Genomic DNA, 21206 nt, shown 5'->3' on the forward strand with positions numbered 1-21206 from the left:
TTCATAATTCATTTGGAGAGGTGTTACAGGACTTGCTCCAGTCTCGTGTCATGCTTCATTATCTTCGAGTCATTGAACATAATTTGGCAGAGGGGAAAAAGTGGGATGCAGGCATGGCCATGGCTCTCAGTGCTGGAACCTGAATGTCTGTGTCCTGCCATGGGGGTTATGGGTTGAAGTGGGTGCAGCAGCAAATGTGACATCAGCACTGTGGCTTTGGGCTGGCACAGATGAAAACTGGACAGCAACATTGTCCCTTATAGGAAAATGAATGAAAGTTGTTTTGACAAAGGCTGAAAGTGTCTTCAAATAAGCCCCTGAATTTTTTGGCATTTTTGATAATGCTGAAAACTTGGTTTTAAAGCAATAAAATTAGGAACAGAGAGCATCCAAAACTGAAAATTAAGATTAGGGGGAAAAAAAAGAAAGAAATTGAAGTAACCAAGAATGGCCTTATAGAGGGAAAATAAAATAACATCAAGCAGTTTTTCCCTGAGTAAAAATGAGCTTTGTTCATAAATGCACAAAATACTCATCTGGATTTTGAAAGAGTTACATAATTTTGTACTATATATTGTAGATGAAGATGCTGCTATACATGCATGAACACCATTTTACTCTTCTGGGTATTTTTTTCTCCCTCAACAGTGCAAAAATGATGGAGAAATACATGTTACATTATTTCCTTGTCAGAAAGTCAGACTGTAATACAAGAAAAACAAGAACTGACATTTTCAATAATCAGATTCACAATTGGGTAAAATTCCATTTTTATGGATCAGTATCACCTTGTCTCAGTTTCAAAAATATAGATAGAGAAGGCAAAGACCTTAGGGTCTGCTTACATACATTCTTATATGTGGTTTTAAACAGAGTGGTTACAGCTCTGCCTGTGTTGGTGTGGTGGATCTTTACAGCATGTCACAGGAAAACATAATTTTTTTGTTATAATGCTTTTCCTGTTTTAATCATTCATACTGACCAGGGGACTTTGGTTTAGTACAGCAAAATTTATCGCAGCTAGAGTTCATAGCCCAAGCAGTACAGAGGCCCAAGTTCAGTAAAAGATTTCAGATTTTTGTTCTTGTCTGTTTGAGATGCTGATGTACCCCAGTAATTTGCAATTAATTGCATGATTGTTAAAGACGATCTGACTGAAGTGTATCATCCAGTAGGATCTGGGAGGTCACGATGACTTTGCAGATTGCTTCTGAATTAAAAGATACATCTGGAAAAAGTGTCATCCCTCTAGAAATTACTTCTTTTTTTTTCTTCTGAAAAAATGTCAATAATTCTGCTTTTTTCTCTCCCATTTCACTCAAGGTGGTGGTCAATGCCCTTGTGGGAGCCATCCCTTCCATCATGAATGTTCTGCTCGTCTGCCTCATCTTCTGGCTCATCTTTAGCATCATGGGAGTCAACCTGTTTGCTGGGAAGTTTGGGAAGTGCATTAATAAGACGGAAGGAGATATGCCGTTAGACTCTAAAATTATTAACAACATGAGTGACTGCATACTCTATAATGTTTCTGGCACGTTTTACTGGACAAAAGTTAAAGTTAACTTTGATAACGTTGGTGCTGGGTACCTGGCTCTGCTGCAAGTGGTAAGTGTGATGATCTGAAAGTGAACTCTGATGGGCAAATGTTGCTTGTTCCTGTTGATATTATCACACCATAGGATCAGGTTAACCTCTGTAGCTTTCTTTTTTTTTTCTCAGCCTTATTCATCAGGGGAATTCCTTTTCTCAAGTGAAAATTATTCATATATGGCATATTAATTCGGCCTAGAGATATTTATGGCAGCTTCTGGTTTTATTCTGAGTTTCTGGTGCATCACTAATGTAAGTCCTCTGGGAGGTGATTGAACTATCGAAGTGAATTAAGTACTATTTCTTTTTCAATTTTGCAATCCAGAGCAAAGTTCAGATCCAGAAACAAAAAGCCATGGTACAGGAAGGACTGTTCATATGGACAGAGTCCACTGGCCTTCCTGAATCACCTGGGCCTTCATTATTACCTTCTCAGAAAAAACAAACCTCCAGCACCTTCAGTTACTCAGCTGAAGTCACTGCACAAAGCTGGAGTAGCAGAGGACTCTTTTAATGATGTTTGAGAAGAACAGTGGTGGCTCTCATTCTGGCTCCTTGTCCTCATTTCCACCTGCTAAACATAATGAGTGAGCTTGAAAATAACGGCGAAACACGGTGGTGATCAAATTGCAGGAACTCCAGAGATTCTGGTCTCTCTGGAAGTCTGGAGAGAGCATATTAGAGGAAGAGACTGTTGAGATTGAAAGCTGACTGCAGTATTTGATCTATAAAGACAGATGTGAGCCACTTTTATGACCTTTTTCAGCAGGAAATATAAAACATGGATAAACAGGTTGTGTACACAGAGACTGAATGTGCTGTAAGACAGCAAAGCCTAATGGATAGAACCACAGGAGAGCCATCCTCTTGTCCATGCTCTGTCACTGGCCTGCTGTGTGATCTTAGGCAAATTGCTTTTCATTTCAGTTCCATGGGGCCCTCATGTAAAATGGTGGTAATGATACTTATTTCTGTTGTTCCTAATTTGCTCTGAAGCGTAGTGATTGCAAGGAATGGATGCATGCTAGACGTGCTGGTTAAGTTGCATTTTATGTACCAAGAATGAAACCAATACCTTGCCGTATCTTTGGACGTGGAAGCTGCTGTTTTGAAGTGCCTCATGGCACTCATCACTTCACAGATAAAATCTTGCATGTTGGGTGCTCAGTTGTTGAGCTCTCTTATGTAGACATCCACCATCTGTCCTTCAGAGAGGATGTGGACCTCCCACAAGTCCCTCGTCCTATCTTCCACTTCTGTTACGTCACCTGATGCAAATGTGCTTCCTGCCAGATGTTTTTTTCTCTATCACTGGCACGTGAAACATCTTCATGAAGTAGCTCTCTTTCTTGTAGAAATGATGATCCTTATGTACTTACGTTTTCTGTTCTTGGTACACATACACTTCAGTAGGCAATTTTTTGACCCTTGTCTATGGAGGCTTTGCTTTCATACTCTCTGGAAAGCAGCAGGGTTAGAATGGGCACAGCCACTTAGGGTTCTTTTCATGTCATAAAGTTGAACTGAGAGCAAGCACTTTTATCTTTTGCATGTAATTATGATATTCAGCTCACTCATGCAGGGTAGATTAACTCACTTTGAACAGCTTTAATTAGATTTTCTGTTCTATACAGTGATTTCTTTGTCTTCTATTTAAACACCCAATCTAGCTGAGCAAAAATTTCCAGGTTTAAAATACTGTGCCTCACCTGGAAATTCTTATCTCCTCCCAGACTGAATGCCAGATGCTTCATTTATTTGATGAAATAAAAAATGCATCAGAAGATCTACCTAATAATTTTTATTTTCTAAAGAACCCTGGAAATAAGGAGACATGGTCAGACTTTCTCTGCTAGTCAAGTTACTGAGACCTGACTCTGAGTTAAGTAAATATAATGAACGCAGACCTGAGCAGCTTCCCTCAGATATGCACTGAAATTCTAGATGGTGTCCCATCCCTGGAGGTGTTCAAAGCCAGGATGGATGGCGCCCTGGGCAACATGATCTAGTGCCTGATGCAGTCGTTGGCACCCCTGCCCACAACAGGAGGGTTGGAACTAGATGAACGTAATTAGTCATAAGTTAGATCTCGGTACATTAATAAAGGAATAGCCTGGTACTGCTGTTTTCCAACAGAAGATGGACTTGATGGCCCTGTGGGTTTCTTTCAAACCTATAATCCCATATTGGGTAGCAGGGAAGTAGAGTTTCACTTAATCATAGAATCATAGAATGGTTTGGGTTGGAAGGGACCTTTAAGATCATCTCGTTCCAACCCCCTGCTATAGGCAGGGACACCTCCCTCTAGACCTGGTTGCTCACAGCCCCATCCAGCCTGGCCTTGAATGCTTCCAGGGAGGGGGCATCCACAACCTCTCTGGGCAACCTGTTCAGTGTCTCACCACCCTCACAGTAAAGAATTTCTTCCTGATAGTCTAAGCCTACCCTCTTCCAGTTTAAAGTCATTTCCCCTTCTCCTGTCACTACCTGCCCTTATATAAAGTCCCTCCCCAGCTTTCCTGTAGGCCCCCTTCAGGTACTAGAAGGCTGCTATAAGGTCTCCTTGGAGCCTGCTCTTGTCCAGGCAGAAGATCCCCAACTATCTCAGCCTGTCCTCATAGGGGAGGTGATCTAGCACACTGATCATCTTCGTGGCCCTCCTCTGGGCCCGCTCTAACAACTCTATGTCCTTCTTGGGTTGGGGGCTCCATAACTGGAGACAGTACTCCAGAAGGGGTCTCACGAGAGCAGAGTAGAGGGGCAGAATCACCTCCCTCGACCTGCTGGGCACACTTCTCTTGATGCAGCCCAGGATATAGCTGGCCTTCTGGGATGCAAGCACACATTGCTGGCTCATGTTGAGTCATTCATCAACCTACACCTGCAAATCCTTCTCCTCAGGGCTGCTCTCAAGCCATTCTCCGCCCAGCCTGTATCTGTGCTTGGGATTGCCCCGACACAGGTGCAGGACTTTGCACTTGGCCTTGTTGAACTTCATGAGGTTGGCATGGGCCTTCTTAAGCCTGTCCAGGTCTCCCTGGATAGCATCCTTTCCCTCTAGCATGTCAGCTTCCCCACTCATCTTGGTGTCGTCGGCAAACTTGCTGTGGGTGCAGATGTACAGAAGTACAGAAAGTACAGAAACTTGCGGAATTACAAAAGAAGTGCCATAAGCATGGAGTCTGTGCAGGCTGGACAAGCTCATTATGGCAAGGAGCGAAGGAATCCTAAGACCTTGCTCAGCTTCTATGGCAGGTGCTGGCTCTTTCCTCCAGGAGGAAGAGCAGGAGCCAGATGCCATTAGGGTATTGATTTTGACTTTCTTCCTGCACCTGGAGCTCTTCTGTTTGCTGCTAACGACAGGCTTAGGCAATAAAACATAAAGATGACACCCACAGAAAATAGGCCCGAACATCTGGATCTCTTTTGCCAGACTCCAGCCGAGGAGTGTCAGTTACAGGCACTTCTTGCCAAATATGCTCCATATGAGCTCACATTTCATGGGCAAACTGCTGTAGGAATTGCAGGGGATCAGTTAACAAGGCAGCTCTCCTAAAAGGGCAGATACATTGCTGCATCTTTGTTCATGCTGAGACACTCTTTAGCAATGATGAGATAAGCATTTTGGTTACAACCCTGGGGGATGCAAAATATGAGCTTTTAAGTGGGGCTTGTCTCTTGAGTGTTGACATTTTCAGCTTCTTTAAATGACTCTGAATTACCTTTGGATGCCTGGATATATATCTGAAAATCCAAATGGAAACGTGTAAGACAAATTCCGTCTGCCTAACGTTCTGTCTTCACTTCTACAGCACATTTGAAAGAAATGAAAAGCTGCTACTACAGCACCTTTAAGGCTTACTGCTATCCAGAAGCAAACTTTCTGAAAATGCTGTTGACAAGCTCATGAAACTTCTTCCAAATAGCATTTGCTCTTTTCCTACCTCACTGAGGATCAGTGTTGTTCTGAAAATGCCTTAACTAAACCCACTGAAGTGGTCATTCTAATTTTAAGTTTCTCAAGCTCACAAAAGACTGTCTCATAACAGACGACTAAAGTAAGGAGTAGACTCTGCTCATTTGATAAGGGAAATGTCTTGTTCATGGAGAGGAAAAGATCATTATTATCATGATTTTTTAATTTATAAGAGGGAAGATTCGCTCCGCTGGGGATTTAATCCCTTAACACCCTAATCTATTAGAAGAAATTATTGCTACAACCCAGTCCTTCAGTAGTGCATTTTCTGTATTCCCAGAATTGCTTTGCAGATGTCGACAAATAAATATCTTAAATTTCCAGTAGGAATTTTTCATTTCCATTGCAGAATCCTTGCTTTCATACTGTGATAACCTCCGTGTACATTTTGCAGTGTATCTCAGAATTTCAGCAATCCGGTGAAGAACACTGAGAGAACAAGTTGTTTCTCACCTGGCATCTTGCTTCCTTGTGGAAATTAATCTTAATTTCCTCTGTTCTTTGATGGGAACACACATCACTTAGATCCTACTACTCTTTGTCACTCTGGGTGTCCAGATAGGGAATGAAATATGATGGGAGCACTCCAACACCAGTACAGCAACCAGGAGCTGTAGAGTTAAATCAGTCCTTCAGGCCAGATGGGAAGTCATGACTGAGCTGGTAAACCAGCTACAGAATGATCACGAGATAGCAGGAGGTGTCTAAGTTTACTAGGTTACATGATCTTCTGCACTTTGCTAAACAATATGCTGCATTTTACCCTCCCTGTAGCTGCAAAATGCTAAAAAAAAAATCAGCATACTTCTGAAAAAAAAACATATTTTGGTACAACGAGAGAGGATTTCTCCATGTATCGAAAGACTGGGAGCAAGCAGCAGATCCACGAGTGCTCTCAAAGAGAGCAGAGCCCAGCAGCCATGCAGACATCTTGGGCGCGCCAATGTGTCCAGTGCTTAATAGTGCCCTCCTCAGCAAAATAAATGTTAGATGAATATTTTGTATAAAATCGAACAGAATGAAAAAAAAAATTGAAAGAAAAGAGAATGGAGTTAGTGCAGCCATCTTAAATACATGCAATTTGGCCATAGTGTTGGCAGCTCTATCTTAGCTTTCAGATGTGTCTGCCAACAGTAGGAATACTTGAAGAAGCATTTCAGAAATGTGAAGACCAATATTTCTGTCTTCTAAAGCAGTCGTTTTTATAGCAGTATTGCAATCTTTTTCTTGGGAAAAAAAAAAAAAGACTTCCTCCAGGCAGATTTGAAGGCTTGATTTATTTTAGGTTACGGTTTGGTTTTACAATAAATGGTTTGAGGGCATCTAGTGCTGTCCCACCTCTCCTCCTCCCCACTCATTTTCTGCAGTGCAGCTCCAACCACCAGTCAAATAACAGAACATAATCCCATCCCTGGATTTTATCTGTAGATAATCTCATCACATGACAGTTTCAGTAGAAAATGGTGCTTCTCTGGATAGCTTCCAGGCAGGATAATATCACAAACACTCCCATGAAGATTTTGTCACTTCCTTATCCGGAGTGTAAGTGGTTACTAATTCCAGATAATTTCTTTCCCCAGTGTTGTATTTCTTTCATTCTCAGTACTTCTTACCCTCTGCAGATGAAGTGCCTAGGGAAGCTTTCCAGAAGCCTGGGAGGTTTTTACTTCTCCTCCTTCTGGACAACTGGGAAAAAGCAGAAAATCACAGCTCTTCATTTCCTTAATATTTATTTTCATCAGATCATTTCATCAGCTGTTAGCACTGCAAACTTGCAGTCGTCTCTTGCTTCTGTGGTACACATGGAGGGGCAAAATAGCTCCTCCAGAGGAAACATTCCCTCAGAAGTGGGAGAAAAGTATAGGCTAAGATCATATCATTGTGTGCCATGGGCAGAAGGATTTTTCGTTGCATCCCATCCACTCTTCCTGAGGAGCAGTTTGAGCTGGAAATTGCAAGCGACTGTAATGACACCAGGAAATCTTTCAGCAGATTAGAGAGAGAACAGTGAAAAAGGAAAATATTAAAACAGTTAAAGAGGATCAGTGTGGCAGGTTTTAAGAAATAGTTGAGATAAAACTGCTGATCATTCCTGTACATACATTACATCTGAAGTGTTTTCTAATACATTGTAGCATGGCACAGATTTTCCAAAGATTTCTGATTTGGGAGCTTTGTCTTTTTTATTCAATAGATGGTAATGAATGCACTCTCTCATACATTATTTTATATATATTTTCATGAGAAATAAACATGGTTGACCTCTGGTACAACGTTTTCCTTTGAATTGGTAGTGTTCAGAGGAGAATGGAATGGCAGCATTACCTCCAGGATTTAATTTAATAACTGAGAGTGGATAATGGAGCATTTCTAAAACCACTGGATATATCCAGCCCAGCACAAATGCCTGGGTTTCTCCTGGGAACTCCAGGCCAAATTCCATTTAACATTATCTGGAATTGCATGCCTACACACCATGGAGAAAATTCAACCTAGGTGTCAGTAGGATTTAAAAAAATATTGGGTGTGGGTCATGCATGCTAGCGTAAATCCGATTAAATCAGTGCATCCAAAAATGCCTCGTTATCTACTCACTGATTTTATATGCAGTGTAAGTCTAAGTAGGTCAGAAGTCAAATGAGAAACAACCCCAGCAGACAATTATAAAGGTAATGTGGCTTAGACCAGAGCCAGGCTAAAGCCAGATATGCTTGGTATCCGAGTGTGTCTAATGAGAGGCAAATATTGACAGCAAAGAGCCATGCTTTTGCTACAGAATAACTAAAATCACTTATTTGTGTTTCTTCTAGGAACTGACACTCCTCTGTCTGTATTAAGAGCTTCAGTAATAGACACTGATTTCCATGGAGGCTCTCCTTGTTTAAACTTTTTTTTAATAATTAGAAACCTTGCTTTTTGTTTTCATACTTCAAAAAGGAAAATCTGAATTGTGGTGCAGGCTGAATGTCCTTGGCCAGGCTCACATCAGGTGCTGATGCCCTTGTCCCTTTCAAGCCAGCGTGGATTCATGCAACTCCATTGGCTTTGACATGCCTCGATTTATGCTGTTTTAAAAGAGGGCAGAATCCAAGCTTCAGTGGGACCCCAAAATGTACCCAATGCTTGTCAGTCTGAATGAGTGTTAGAGATGGAATCCATCTTTCCTGGTCTGAGACCTGTGTGATGCAGGCACTCTGAGTTGCCCTATGGCGCCTTGTTTCTTGATTGCTTCAGCTTCTTAAGGTATAAAGAAGTTCCTACTCCAGCTTCAGAAGACTTAATTGCCGTGTTCCCCATTCCTATTAAAAGCCCCTGTTTTGTCCCTATAATTGCATCATATATTATATCCTTATATATGATTTTAAATGACTAATTGAGCATTAACTGATGGATATACATTACTTTAAAGGAGAATCACTTCATTAGTTATGAAGAACATACTCAACGCTGTGTTTTGGAAAGTCATCACAATGGTGATACCATCATTTCCAGATATGCTAATTTAATATGCTCAATTATGTATTTTGTGGTTTCTTTTCAGGCCACATTTAAAGGTTGGATGGACATTATGTATGCAGCAGTGGATTCGCGAGAGGTAGGTCACAACAGTGAAAGGGATTATTTCCTTTTCCATTGACTTTTGCGACATTCAGGATGTTTAACAACAGCAACAAAAATACACGCAGGCTGCCAGTCCCTATCTTACTCTGCTTGAGAGCATTGCAGACCTTCATTTTTTGCAGATGGTACTGAAGTCTCATGACCCTGAAATTAAATCAAATCCAGCCCACAGTTTTAGGCAACTAATTTGTCTGTTTGTCCTGGAAAACTCCCAGCACAGAGAGGCATCTCCAGAGTGAGGCTGAGTCTACCAAAAAAAAAACCTAAATTGTCCATTCTGTTTCTTCCACTCTCCCCACTGACTGGCATATTTGCCATGGATTGAATTTTTGATTACAGGAAGCGTTGGGATTTTTTTTGTTTTGGTATTTATTTTTATTGGAAGGAGGCATTGTCTCCATTCCCTCTTTTAATATATTTAAGGCACAAGATTACACTTACTGTTAGATTTTGAGAATGAGATTTAGTCAAGTTGAATTGACCAACAGGGAGTCAAGCCTTGAACAGAAGGACAAATGTTGAAAAAACTTCACAGCATCAACAGAGAATCACCTTTGCATGATGTTGGTTTATGCAAGAAAAGGATTTGGAAAGCCAGAGCCTCCTTAGTGCCACTGAGCTCCTTTGAAACACCCTGATTTTTTCCTTTCTCCCTTCTTTCTGAGATGGATGAGCTGTTGATAACCCAGAACTGTGGATTTGTGACTCTAGGATTATGCTACAGGTGTTTCGGATACCATTCTTCCTTGGAAAGTTCTTCCTGATGTTAATACTATTATCAAAATGGCTTGCATACTGAACTCTCTGTTAAGAAGATGATATAATTCTAAATACATTTACTCTAAATGCCGTATTTTTCAGTAGCATTTAATTGTATAGCAATCATACTTTTGTTTCTTCCCAAGTGCCATTAGTTCATGTAAGATTAGGGTTAACTGCAGGGCTGATTATTTTCCCCTTCCAGGTTCATACTGAGAACATTTTATAGGATTTATTCTGAAGTTGCACTTTTTGAGGCGGAGTGATCGCTGTTGACAGTATTATAAAATACAGCTGAATTAAACATGCCATTTCAGATACCAGAGACCATGAAGTGCTGACTCTGCTAGCAGGAGCTGCATTGTTTTTCCTCTTTCATAATCTTTGTTGCTGATGGATAGTTTTCTCTGAACTGCATTAATATTTTGATTTGTGCAGATCTGGCGTCATTTTCGTGTTTTCCCTTTTCCCTCTGCAGTGTGAGGAGCAGCCTGAATGGGAATGTAATTTATACATGTACCTGTACTTTGTGATTTTCATCATTTTTGGGTCTTTCTTCACACTGAACCTCTTCATTGGTGTCATCATTGACAATTTCAACCAACAGAAGAAAAAGATAAGTATTGAATATGCTGCACATCACCTTGTGACCACTGCCGAGACAAGGGCAAGAGACTGACTTATAAGTTGTAGCTTTGCCACATCAGCCTCATAATTAACATTAGAACAAACTATTATGTGAGACTTTTACAAAAGCAGCCCCTCATCTCCCCATAGCAGAAGAAAATGCTGCCCTGGACATTGGATGGAGGCAGTGGGGTTCTTCATTGGAAATAACAGTGTTTTTCTTATCCTATACTTAGGTGGCCAGGACATCTTTATGACAGAAGAACAGAAAAAATATTATAATGCAATGAAAAAGTTGGGATCTAAGAAACCTCAAAAGCCAATCCCAAGACCACTGGTAAGAATGGCATAATTCAGTTGAATAATATGTAATAGATAGAGATTTATTTAACAGAATAAATGCTATCCCACTTCCCAGATGAAAGCCACTTTTCTTTTACATATTTTGATTTTGGACAGTATTTGCAATCCTACTTTCCTGTGTAGTATAGAATTTCCACTGTTCGGCCGTATTGACTAAAAGTCCAATTTACATATGCAGTCATTCCAGTGGCCACATGTCTGCGTTGAATGAATTCGTGGCCTCAGTCCAATATCTTTTTTCAGTAGTTTCAAGAATCATTAGGCGTAAATGGATTTGAAAACTCTATCATCCAACCATCCATCATCATTTTCTTGTTTCTGAAGTGCTGGTGAGAAATGATATATAGTCTATTTTCCTCTGCTTCCTGATGAATCAGCAGACAATCATGTCATCATTTTGACATGGTTCAAATCTCCTAACTAACAATTCTCTTCTTTCCTCCAGAACAAATACCAAGGTTTTATTTTTGATGTTGTCTCAAAACAAGCCTTTGATGTCTCCATCATGATTCTCATCTGCCTTAACATGGTTACCATGATGGTAGAAACAGATGATCAAAGTCAGGAAAAAGTGAACATCCTCCACAAAATCAACATGCTTTTTGTTGCCATCTTCACTGGGGAGTGCATCTTCAAAATGCTGGCACTACGACACTACTACTTCACCAATGGTTGGAACATCTTTGACTTTGTCGTCGTGATTCTGTCTATCGTAGGTAGGTGAATCTGAGTGGCAGAGAAGCACTTTAACACCAACTTAAAAGTTTAAAAGTTGATGTGAGCTTGATTAGACAGAGTTGAAAGATTCATGGAAAAAAATGCGCTCAGAGAACTGGATCCTAAGTGATCCAGTGATCCTAAGGTAGCATTGCCTAACTTGCATGATCAAGGATGGGATGTACTAGACAGACAAATATGTTCAGAGCCAACACTCTGACCGTAGTGATGAAGATAACAGGCATCGCTGTGTCGTACTATAGTACTGATTTCAATGTATGTGAACATAAAACATGATCCAGAACCAGCAGCATACACTTCAGCCATGTGCTGGATAACAGCCTAAGTCAGAGAAGTGAAAAAGCCACATGAAAAGGGCACATGCAAATTGCTATTATTTTGCTATTCACTTTTTATTATGTAAGTGTGAAAAAAATCTGTGGGTCAGCTGTGGGCAGGTGCAGTGAGTCTGGCTGCTCTCAGCTCTGTGAATGTACAGGTGTCTTGTTAGGAAAACAGAGCCATCCCCTTGTTCACTGATGCTCCTGTTGCACTAAACTGTCTGGCGGACCAAGGTCCCAAGGCAGAATGTCCTTGGTGCCCAGAGAACAGCCTGCATTTTGGGGACACTGGATCAGCCAAGCCCAGCCAGATTTCAGAGATTTGGATCACCAGGGAACATCACTGTCACACTGCTGTTATCAGAGCCTTTGTTCTGTGGGCATGTCCATAGCAGACGGTTAAGTAGAGCCATTGTGTTGGCTGTAGCTGTGTGCCATGATCAAACAGGTTTCAGTGTCAGAGCAGTTGGGCCATGCCAAAAAAGCCTCTCCTAGGTAGGGAATGGGATGGCATGAGCTGGCCATAGCTCCTTGCATCTGGAGACTGTTGACAGTGGACAGCCTGGCTAAAGCTGGTCTATTTCTGCAGGGAAGAGAGTTCAGCCACAGGGATGCAAGCTTATTTCCTTGCTAGTGTAGCCTTAGCCCTTAGCTCCTCCCCTGCCCATCAGGGAAACTAGAAAAACTAATGAGCAAGCAACCAAGCTGATTTCCTGTAGGAACTTGCTCCATTTTGGTTATTGCTCATGAAAACAAACCCAGGGCACAATGTTGACTTGCTAACATTTTGCAAACAAAAATATTTTCAAATCAGAAAACTCCTGACCAGCTGCGCTCCAGATGAATGGCTCATGCCCAAAAGCTGCAGATAGTTGCATCCTGTCTGACCTGATTCTGGTTTCTCATTCCCAATAGATGACTTTTCCCTTTATAAAACTATCACTGCCACTGACACTTTTGCTCAGAGTCTCAACAAAATTTGCATGGATTAAGTGACCATGAAAATGCTAACGATAATGCCATTCCCTTTATCTTAGGTCTTCCAGTTTGCAGAACTTCTCATTGATTTTTTCCATAATCCCCATTGATTTCTTTAAAGGGAATCGAGGATTATTTCCAAGGTAATAACTTGCTGTTTGTCTTTTCTTTTCAAGGCACCGTACTTTCTGACATCATTCAGAAATATTTTTTCTCTCCCACACTCTTCAGAGTCATTCGCTTGGCTCGAATTGGCCGGATCCTAAGACTCATCCGGGGAGCCAAAGGAATTCGAACTCTCCTTTTTGCCTTAATGATGTCCCTACCTGCTCTGTTCAACATTGGCCTCTTGCTTTTTCTGGTCATGTTCATTTATGCCATTTTTGGCATGGCTAACTTCGCCTATGTTAAGAAGGAGTATGGAATTGATGACATGTTCAACTTCCAAACTTTTGCTAACAGCATGCTCTGTCTCTTCCAAATCACAACGTCAGCTGGCTGGGATGGTCTTCTCAATCCTATTTTGAACACTGGACCACCGTATTGCGACCCAAACCTTCCAAATGCAAATGGTTCAAAGGGAGACTGTGGAAGTCCTGCCGTAGGGATTTTATTCTTTGTTACTTATATCATTATATCATTTCTCATTGTTGTAAACATGTATATAGCCATTATTTTAGAGAACTTCAGTGTAGCCACTGAGGAAAGTACAGAGCCTCTAAGTGAGGATGATTTTGATATGTTCTATGAAATCTGGGAGAAGTTTGACCCTGAAGCCACTCAGTTTATTGAGTATTCTGCACTTTCAGACTTTGCAGATGCACTGTCAGAACCTTTGCGCATAGCGAAACCAAACAAAATCAAACTCATAGCGATGGACCTGCCCATGGTCAGTGGAGATCGGATCCATTGCTTGGATATTTTGTTTGCTTTTACAAAAAGGGTGCTAGGAGAATCTGGGGAGATGGATGCCCTTAAAATACAAATGGAAGAAAAGTTCATGGCGGCGAATCCATCCAAGATCTCTTATGAACCAATAACAACAACTCTCAGACGGAAACAAGAAGAGGTCTCCGCCATCGTCATCCAGCGCGCCTACAGGAGACATTTGTTTCGGCGCTCGATGAAGCAGGCATCTTACTTGTACCGACACAGAACTTTTGACGGCAGCATCCTCGAGGATGATGCACCCGAGAAGGAGGGTCTCATTGCATTCATGATGAATGAAAACTATGGCAGGCCAATAGACAAATCAGAAACCCTGTCCTCCACATCCTTCCCTCCATCCTACGACAGCGTTACCAGAGGTACAAGCGAGAATCTCCAGCTGAAGTTGACAGACTCAAGCAAAAGTGACGAGGCCATAGATTGTTTGCTCTCACCAGACAGAGATAAAGAATCAATTGTTTAAATGTCTGTTTAGAATGCTTTAAAATATTGTTTACAGAATGTAATGCTGTAACTACACAACGATTGAAGCAGCCTTTTTATTAAACATTAGTTGCAAAAGAAACAATGGAGTTTTTACCCTTAACTACAGGAATCTAATAAGTCATATAACCTTTGACCCTGCTCTTTTTGACTTGGCTCAATATTTATATTTATATATGCACAGGAAGAATCTTGGCAGGGTCACAGCTGTTATATCAATGGTGTGAATAGGAATATGCTAGACTGTAAAACAGTAAACACAGTGTATATCTATCCACAGATAAAGCCTGGCTGTATACATTCATTTAAGGTCTTACTCATATTAGTGTGTTTACTTATGGCAATGTATGACCTTGCATTCTAAAAAAGAAAAAAAATATATCACAGCTGCTGTAGCAAAATGTAACACTTACTGTATATGTTGTGAATGGTCTTTCATAAATTTATTATATTTGATATTTTTTTACTTAAAAAGTCTCTTTTTCCATGGAGATTAATGATCCTTACACTCTTCATGATGAACTCTGAGTTGAGGTAATAGGAACTTGGGGGATCCCTGTTGTTTGAAGAGGAAAGTTGTTGCAAAGTAAACCATCCAGTTAGCAACATTTAACTGTTTATTACACTCAGCCCTCCCCGCTGGGACTTGCAACTGCTCATCAGCAGGAATAGAAAAAATAATAATAATAATAATTAAAAACAAAAAAAAAAAACAAAAAGAGAAGGAAATGATGACAAAATAATACAAGAAATTGCTTGTTCTGTCCTCCAGGAAGCCAGACAGTAATGGATTCTGTTTGTAAAACTGTTAATAAAAGCACTAATTTTTTAGTATGTTTCAAGAATCTGCTTTGAATACTGCAATCAAACTTGCCATAGAAGTAGTGCATCACTTGTGTGTAGTGCTCAAGGCACCGTCTATGCTGGCAAAGTTTCTGTTAAGGGCATGGGATAGGCTTTGTTTTCCCAGGAAAAGCTAAGCAGCTTTTTTGGAAACTCTGTGCATCAATATTACTCCAAAAATAGTATTATTAATCATAACAACACTGATTGGGTTGTGAGGAATGGCTGCAACAGTGTGGTCAAGAAGGTGGGAGGGGAATTGCCCCTGGATCTGTATGTAACCTCTAAGGTTTTGAATCCTTTCTTCTCAGTGTCCATCTTGCATTTTATCAGATGGTACAGAGAGATGACTGGGGAAGGCAAGAACTATAGGAACCAATGATAAGAATCTACTAGAAAATAGAAATATCCTAATTCCTGCAGGTAAAGGAATATTTACAGCTGATGCATCCGTCAGCTTCAGGCCAAAGAAATGACAACAGAATGGAAGGTGGATGTGTGGCTGTAGAAAAGTATTAGAGGTTTTATGTGCTAACATAGCTTATTATTTATTATTAAACTTTCAGCTGTGGTAGAATATGAGAAAGTATTTGTGGAATATAGAGACAAGTCTGTCACTGCAGACAAGTTCTTTCTTTTTCACCTTCAGACTGATTGTACTTGGTTTGGTTGAACTTCGTGAAAAATCTTGAGATTTCTGTAATGAGCCATTGCACTTTAAGGAAGAGTAATTGTGCTTTTCACCTTGGAGAAGCAAGGATATCAAGAATGTATTTAAGGTGTATTGTGATTGACATTTAGTTACATCCCAGGTTGTAAAGGTGTCAAAATCCACATGGGGTTGGCAACAAGAATTAAAGCAACATGTTACAGCAAATTTTGTCTATGACCGTTGTTATCTGTCCTCTAAATAAGTCAAAATGTGTAAAGACAGCGTGTCAAGAGAATGACTATGTATCTGTAAATATGGGCTAATTTATTCTCTCCATTCATTGAGAGGCGTCTCAGGCATTCACTTGAGAGTGGGCTAGTGGATAATGCAGAGTATTTGCCAGCAGGATTCCTGGGGTCTATTCCTGATTCTTGCTACATGATTTTTAGGCAAATAATTGAACCTATCTGTGCCTCAGTTTACCCATCTGTAAAATGGGGGTAATAATACTTACCTACCTCACAGGGGTGTTGTCAGACTTTCTGGTTGCAAAGTGCTATAAGGGAATGAAACGTATTCTATAAGTATTATAATCATGCTCTCTTGCCCTTTTAACCCCATGTCTATGGTGTATAACATAGGGCTGTTCCTCTGGAGATTTTGTTGCCTTTAAATCTTGTATGTAATTAGATTCTAACCTAAGGGAACTACTCTTCGTTCCTTAAAGTGAAAACACTCTTTTTTCTTTCCTCCGTCCTCACCATCCTTTCCCCTCACCCTCCTCCAACCCCAAAAAAGAAACTTGCTCAAGGCTTCTCAAATTAGAGAAACTTTATACAGATTCCCTGTGTATTTATGCTGTAATCTTATTCTGACTGTACATATCACCCAGAAAGAGTATGCGATTTTTATATTTATATGCATATATATATACACACACACACATATACATACATATACCTATACATATATAAGTATATTGTGAGTTTATAGAGTGACTGACACTCAGAGGACATGACTTACTGACTAAAATGTTTTGTTCTCAATGGGATTTATTGATCATTAGAAATGAACTGCTGCCTATAATGAAACTGTTTAATTAGGAAATAGTACATGCATCACCTGCTGAACAAGCATTTATTGGCTGACAACTGGTAAAATTATTTTCCTTTTAAAGCTTCAGAATGAAATAAAAGAAGGAAAAAAGCTAAGAAATAAGAGGATTTCTTATCTGATTTTTATCATTTGATATATAATATTCAAAACAAACAATAAAAAAAGCCAACCTGCACATAGCAGTGCTACACTGATCACTCTGCTTTACAAATATTTTAATTATTTGCAATTTATATTCAACTTATATTCTTAATAAGAGCGTGGCCCAGTGATGAATGGGATGTAGTGGGAAGATTAGCTGGCAACCGATCATATTAAAGAAGAGCTCTTCCTTGGGTCATTTCACTCATGCATTGAACATTTCATTGCCATTGCTGTGAGACCCTGTAGTACTAATGCAATATAACTGGTTCTGGTTTCTACCCAAAATCTGTTAAAAAATTGTTGATTCAAAAAAAAATATATGAAATTAGATCTTAACTATAGGTGTTTACAGTGAGACTTATTAAAAAATGAATTGTAAATTACTTTCAAAAGCTGTGTAACTGAAAGATTGCTTTTCCATTGGGTTTTCAATTTTGTTGAACATTTCTTTAAAGCTGGAGAGAGAATGGTATCTTTGTATGGTATGCAGCACTCCCCTCCAAAAATTCAAATAGCCTCACTTGCAGATTTTTATCAATGGAGATGCCCATTTGTACTCAGCAACGATACATGCTCCCAGTGCAGTGATTTAGTTAAAGATACTGACTTAACAGTTGGCCCACACTGTCTATAAGCATGAGTGCTACCATTTTTTCTGTTGATTTGTTCAATAAAGGCTACCACATGAATCGCTCAAGCTACAAAAAGAGCAAGGAAAATATCAGCCAATATCATAGGACATATTAAGCTGTTTGTACCTGGAAAAAAAAATCAAATTTATTATGTTTCTTTATTAAATAAATAAGGATAACAAATATTTCCTGTGTCAATTATTTTTTGTTATTTTACCAACATTTATGTGACTTCTCTGGCACCTTGAGCACCTTTGTTTGAGAAATGCATGGTGACTTTTGTTAGTTAATGAAGTCCCCTCCAGTTCATCTTGCCCTGTAAGGCTTACAAGAGGGTGTTAAAGGCTTGAGCCAAAGCTTGTTGAAATTCATGGAGAATTTTTGGGTGAGAAAATAATCAGTTTACTTAATGGTAGAACGGATTTATATCTACTTTAGTTATACTGATCTGCCCTTTGATTGTTATTATATTAGTTATATACTAAAATGGCCACTAAACAAAGAGCACCATCCTTCCCAAATCTTGAGTGCCTTGGACCTCGAAGGAGCTTCAAGAGGGACAGATGACCACACTTGGAGCTCTTCCCTGAGCTCTTAGAATCATAGAATCATGGCGGTTAGAAAAGACCACTAAGATCACCAAGTCCAACCCCAACCCATCCCACCATGCCCACTGACCGCGTCCCTCAGTGCCACATCTCCATGGTCCTTGAACACCTCCAGGGATGGTGACTCCACCACCTCCCTGGGCAGCCTGTGCCAGTGCATCACCACTCTTTCTGAGGAGAAATTTTTCCTAGTACCTGACTTGAAGTCTTCCATCCTGAAGATATCCAAACTGTGATATTTTCAGTATTGAGGGAATCATCACTATCTCCTCACGGCCTTGCACTCATTTAGCTACCCTGTTTCAGTTCTCTGAATTCTGTTTAAACAGAGAAAGCTTTGCAATCACATAAAAACAGAAGAAAACTGAGAAACTGAGCTGGTTTAAACTGAAGTGAAAGAGTCTAATCAGTCCTTTGAATTAATTTAGTAAGATCAGTTTATAGTAGTGTTTTACATTAACCTGGGACAGTGTGACTTGTGAGACTTTTTTTTAAGTAAACATTTAAGAGAACGTGTCATGTAATAATATAACTCCTGAGTAATTGTGTGTATACAATAAATCTTGTTGAAGTTTTTTCAGCAATGTACTTTTGGTTGGAAAGAGCCATTTATTGAAATAAAAACTTTCTATAGAGACATGTCAGGTTAGACAAGAAAATTCCTTGTTATAATTTGTCATCAGATTTCCCATGGAAAGGAAATTTAGAGTCATAATCCCTACTGTGATGATTCATTTGTAGATTGTTACCAGAACCACTTTCCTCTTCTGCATGTGCTCCCATCGCTGTGCTAGGGGCTGGTTTGGGTTATTGGACCCTCCTCCTTTTCATGCAGGTCTTGGGGAAATTTCTAAGGGGTTCAGATATTTTCTTTTTCAGGATGAAATTTCATAGAAAAAATCACCTTTTTTACCAAAGTGATTTCTTATTTTCCAGACCTAACAAGGAACATAGAGGACTGGCTCAACACTTAATGCCAGTTTTTACAGAGTGTTGAGTTTGTTGGGTTTTGGTTTTTTTTCTTTTTTTTCTTTTTTAATTTAGTGTGCGTATATGGTTCTTTTTGTTGTTGTTTTTAATCAAGTTGTGTTGATTATCATATTCTTGAGTCTATTCAGTCAAACCTGTGTAAAATCTGTGAGATTAGAGCCAGAGATTGTAATCTTCAGTTTCACCCTGTGATTTTGCAGTGGTTTGAATTCCTTTTTTATTTTTGATGCAAATCATCTCATAAATACCAGGACCATTTTGGAAATAAGACTGTTTGGATAGACAGTAAGTGCAGTCCAAGCAGGAAGGAAGAAAGAAAGGAAGAAAGGAAGGAAGGAAGGAAAAGAGAAAGAGGAATAAGAAAGAGAATAAAAGAAAGAAAAAAAAGAGAAAAAGGAAAAGCAAAAGGAAAAAGAAAAGGAAAAGGAAAAGAAGAAGAAGAAGGGAAAGAAGAAAAAGAAAAAAAAGAAAAAAGAAAAAAAAGAAAAAGAAAAAGAAAAAGAAAAAGAAAAAGAAAAAGAAAAAGAAAAAGAAAAAGAAAAAGAAAAAGGAAAAAGAAAAAGAGAAATGGCCATGAAGCTGTAAATGATATGGCTGCTTGGGCATGTCAGTTCTTCCAGCCAGCAGTGAAAGACAGGCCTCGCTGGGTGAAGAACAAACATGGAAATCCTTCTGAATGTTTACATATTGCAAAGAAATAGCACCCATGTCAAAGGGAAAGCATGTGAAAGCAAATAGGTCAAGGGGAATAGCTATTGGCAGCAAGCAAAAAAATGCTTCAGAGTCAAACGTCACTGATAACCCCGTAAGGGATGGAGGTGTTGGACTGCAGCAAAAGCACGGTTTTGTCAGCACCTCCGCACGAGCTATTTTAGCAATCTGACAAGCCTCTGAGCGGCTCCTGGGCTGTGTGCTCATGCTACGGCAAAGTTTCAGAGCCAGCTTCCAGAGTTGTCCAGATCTCTGTGGTCACTCTGCTTGTTGGTGGGCCATGAGGTTGTGTGAGCCCATGGTGGTCTTCCTGCCCTGGAAATTAACAGTACCGAGTGCCACATAGTACAGAGCCGGTACTCAAATGTCAAAAGAATGCCTTAAAATGTGGGATTTTGATTTAAAAGGAATGCATCTTGGAGAATTTGGGGATTTTTTTTCACCAAAACTTCAAGGGTATGTGCTACGTCCAGTCCTGGGCTACCCAGTACAAGAGAGAGATGGACATTCTGGAAAGAGCCCAACATAGAGCCACTAGGATGATCGGCAGACTGGAACACTTCTCCTGTGATTAGAAGCTGAGAGTGCTGGGACTGTTTACCCTCGAGAAGAGGAGGCTCAGAGACATCTGATCAATGTCCATAAATACCCGAAGGGAGAATGCAAAGAGGATGGAGTCAGGCTCTTGGCAGTGGTGCCTAGTGCCAGGACCAGAGGCAGTGGGCACAAACTGGAGCACAGGAGGTTCCCCTCAACACTAAGCAGCACCACGGTGCTGTGCGGATGATGCACCCCGGCAGAGGGACCCAGAGGCTGTAGGGTCTCCTCCTTGGAGATGTCCAAAAGCCACCGGGATGTGGAGCTGGGCACCCTGCTCTGGGTGGCCATGGTGGGGCAGGGTGGGACCAGAGGCACCCAGAGCTCCTGCCAACCTCAGCCAGTCCGAGATTCTCTGGCCATGTTTTCAAGCTTTCTAGTTTTCTACCAACTACAACAGGAAAAAAAATAAGGGGCTTTAAGACAAAAAGAGCAAAGATTGAGGAAGTAACGATAAAATCATGCAAAGCGGCTCTGCAAGGAGTTAAAATTCTGTCCTCTGCTAAAAGG

The 21206-nt window shown here is 40.2% G+C and overlaps 1 protein-coding gene across 1 annotated transcript in view; it reads left to right on the forward strand.

Annotated features, from left to right (window-relative positions):
* Positions 1-17916, forward strand: part of LOC110394380 (sodium channel protein type 5 subunit alpha-like) — a 222397-nt gene extending 204481 nt beyond the window's left edge. Inside the window, exons 23-28 of the mRNA XM_021388192.1 lie at positions 1324-1605; positions 9108-9161; positions 10425-10566; positions 10810-10910; positions 11382-11652; positions 13149-17916. Coding sequence (XP_021243867.1) covers positions 1324-1605; positions 9108-9161; positions 10425-10566; positions 10810-10910; positions 11382-11652; positions 13149-14383 — 2085 coding nt within the window. The 3' untranslated portion in view covers positions 14384-17916. The remainder of the gene's footprint in view (positions 1-1323; positions 1606-9107; positions 9162-10424; positions 10567-10809; positions 10911-11381; positions 11653-13148) is intronic.

The sequence above is a fragment of the Numida meleagris genome, chromosome 2, assembly GCF_002078875.1.
Source record: "Numida meleagris isolate 19003 breed g44 Domestic line chromosome 2, NumMel1.0, whole genome shotgun sequence".
Classification (NCBI taxonomy): domain Eukaryota; kingdom Metazoa; phylum Chordata; class Aves; order Galliformes; family Numididae; genus Numida; species Numida meleagris.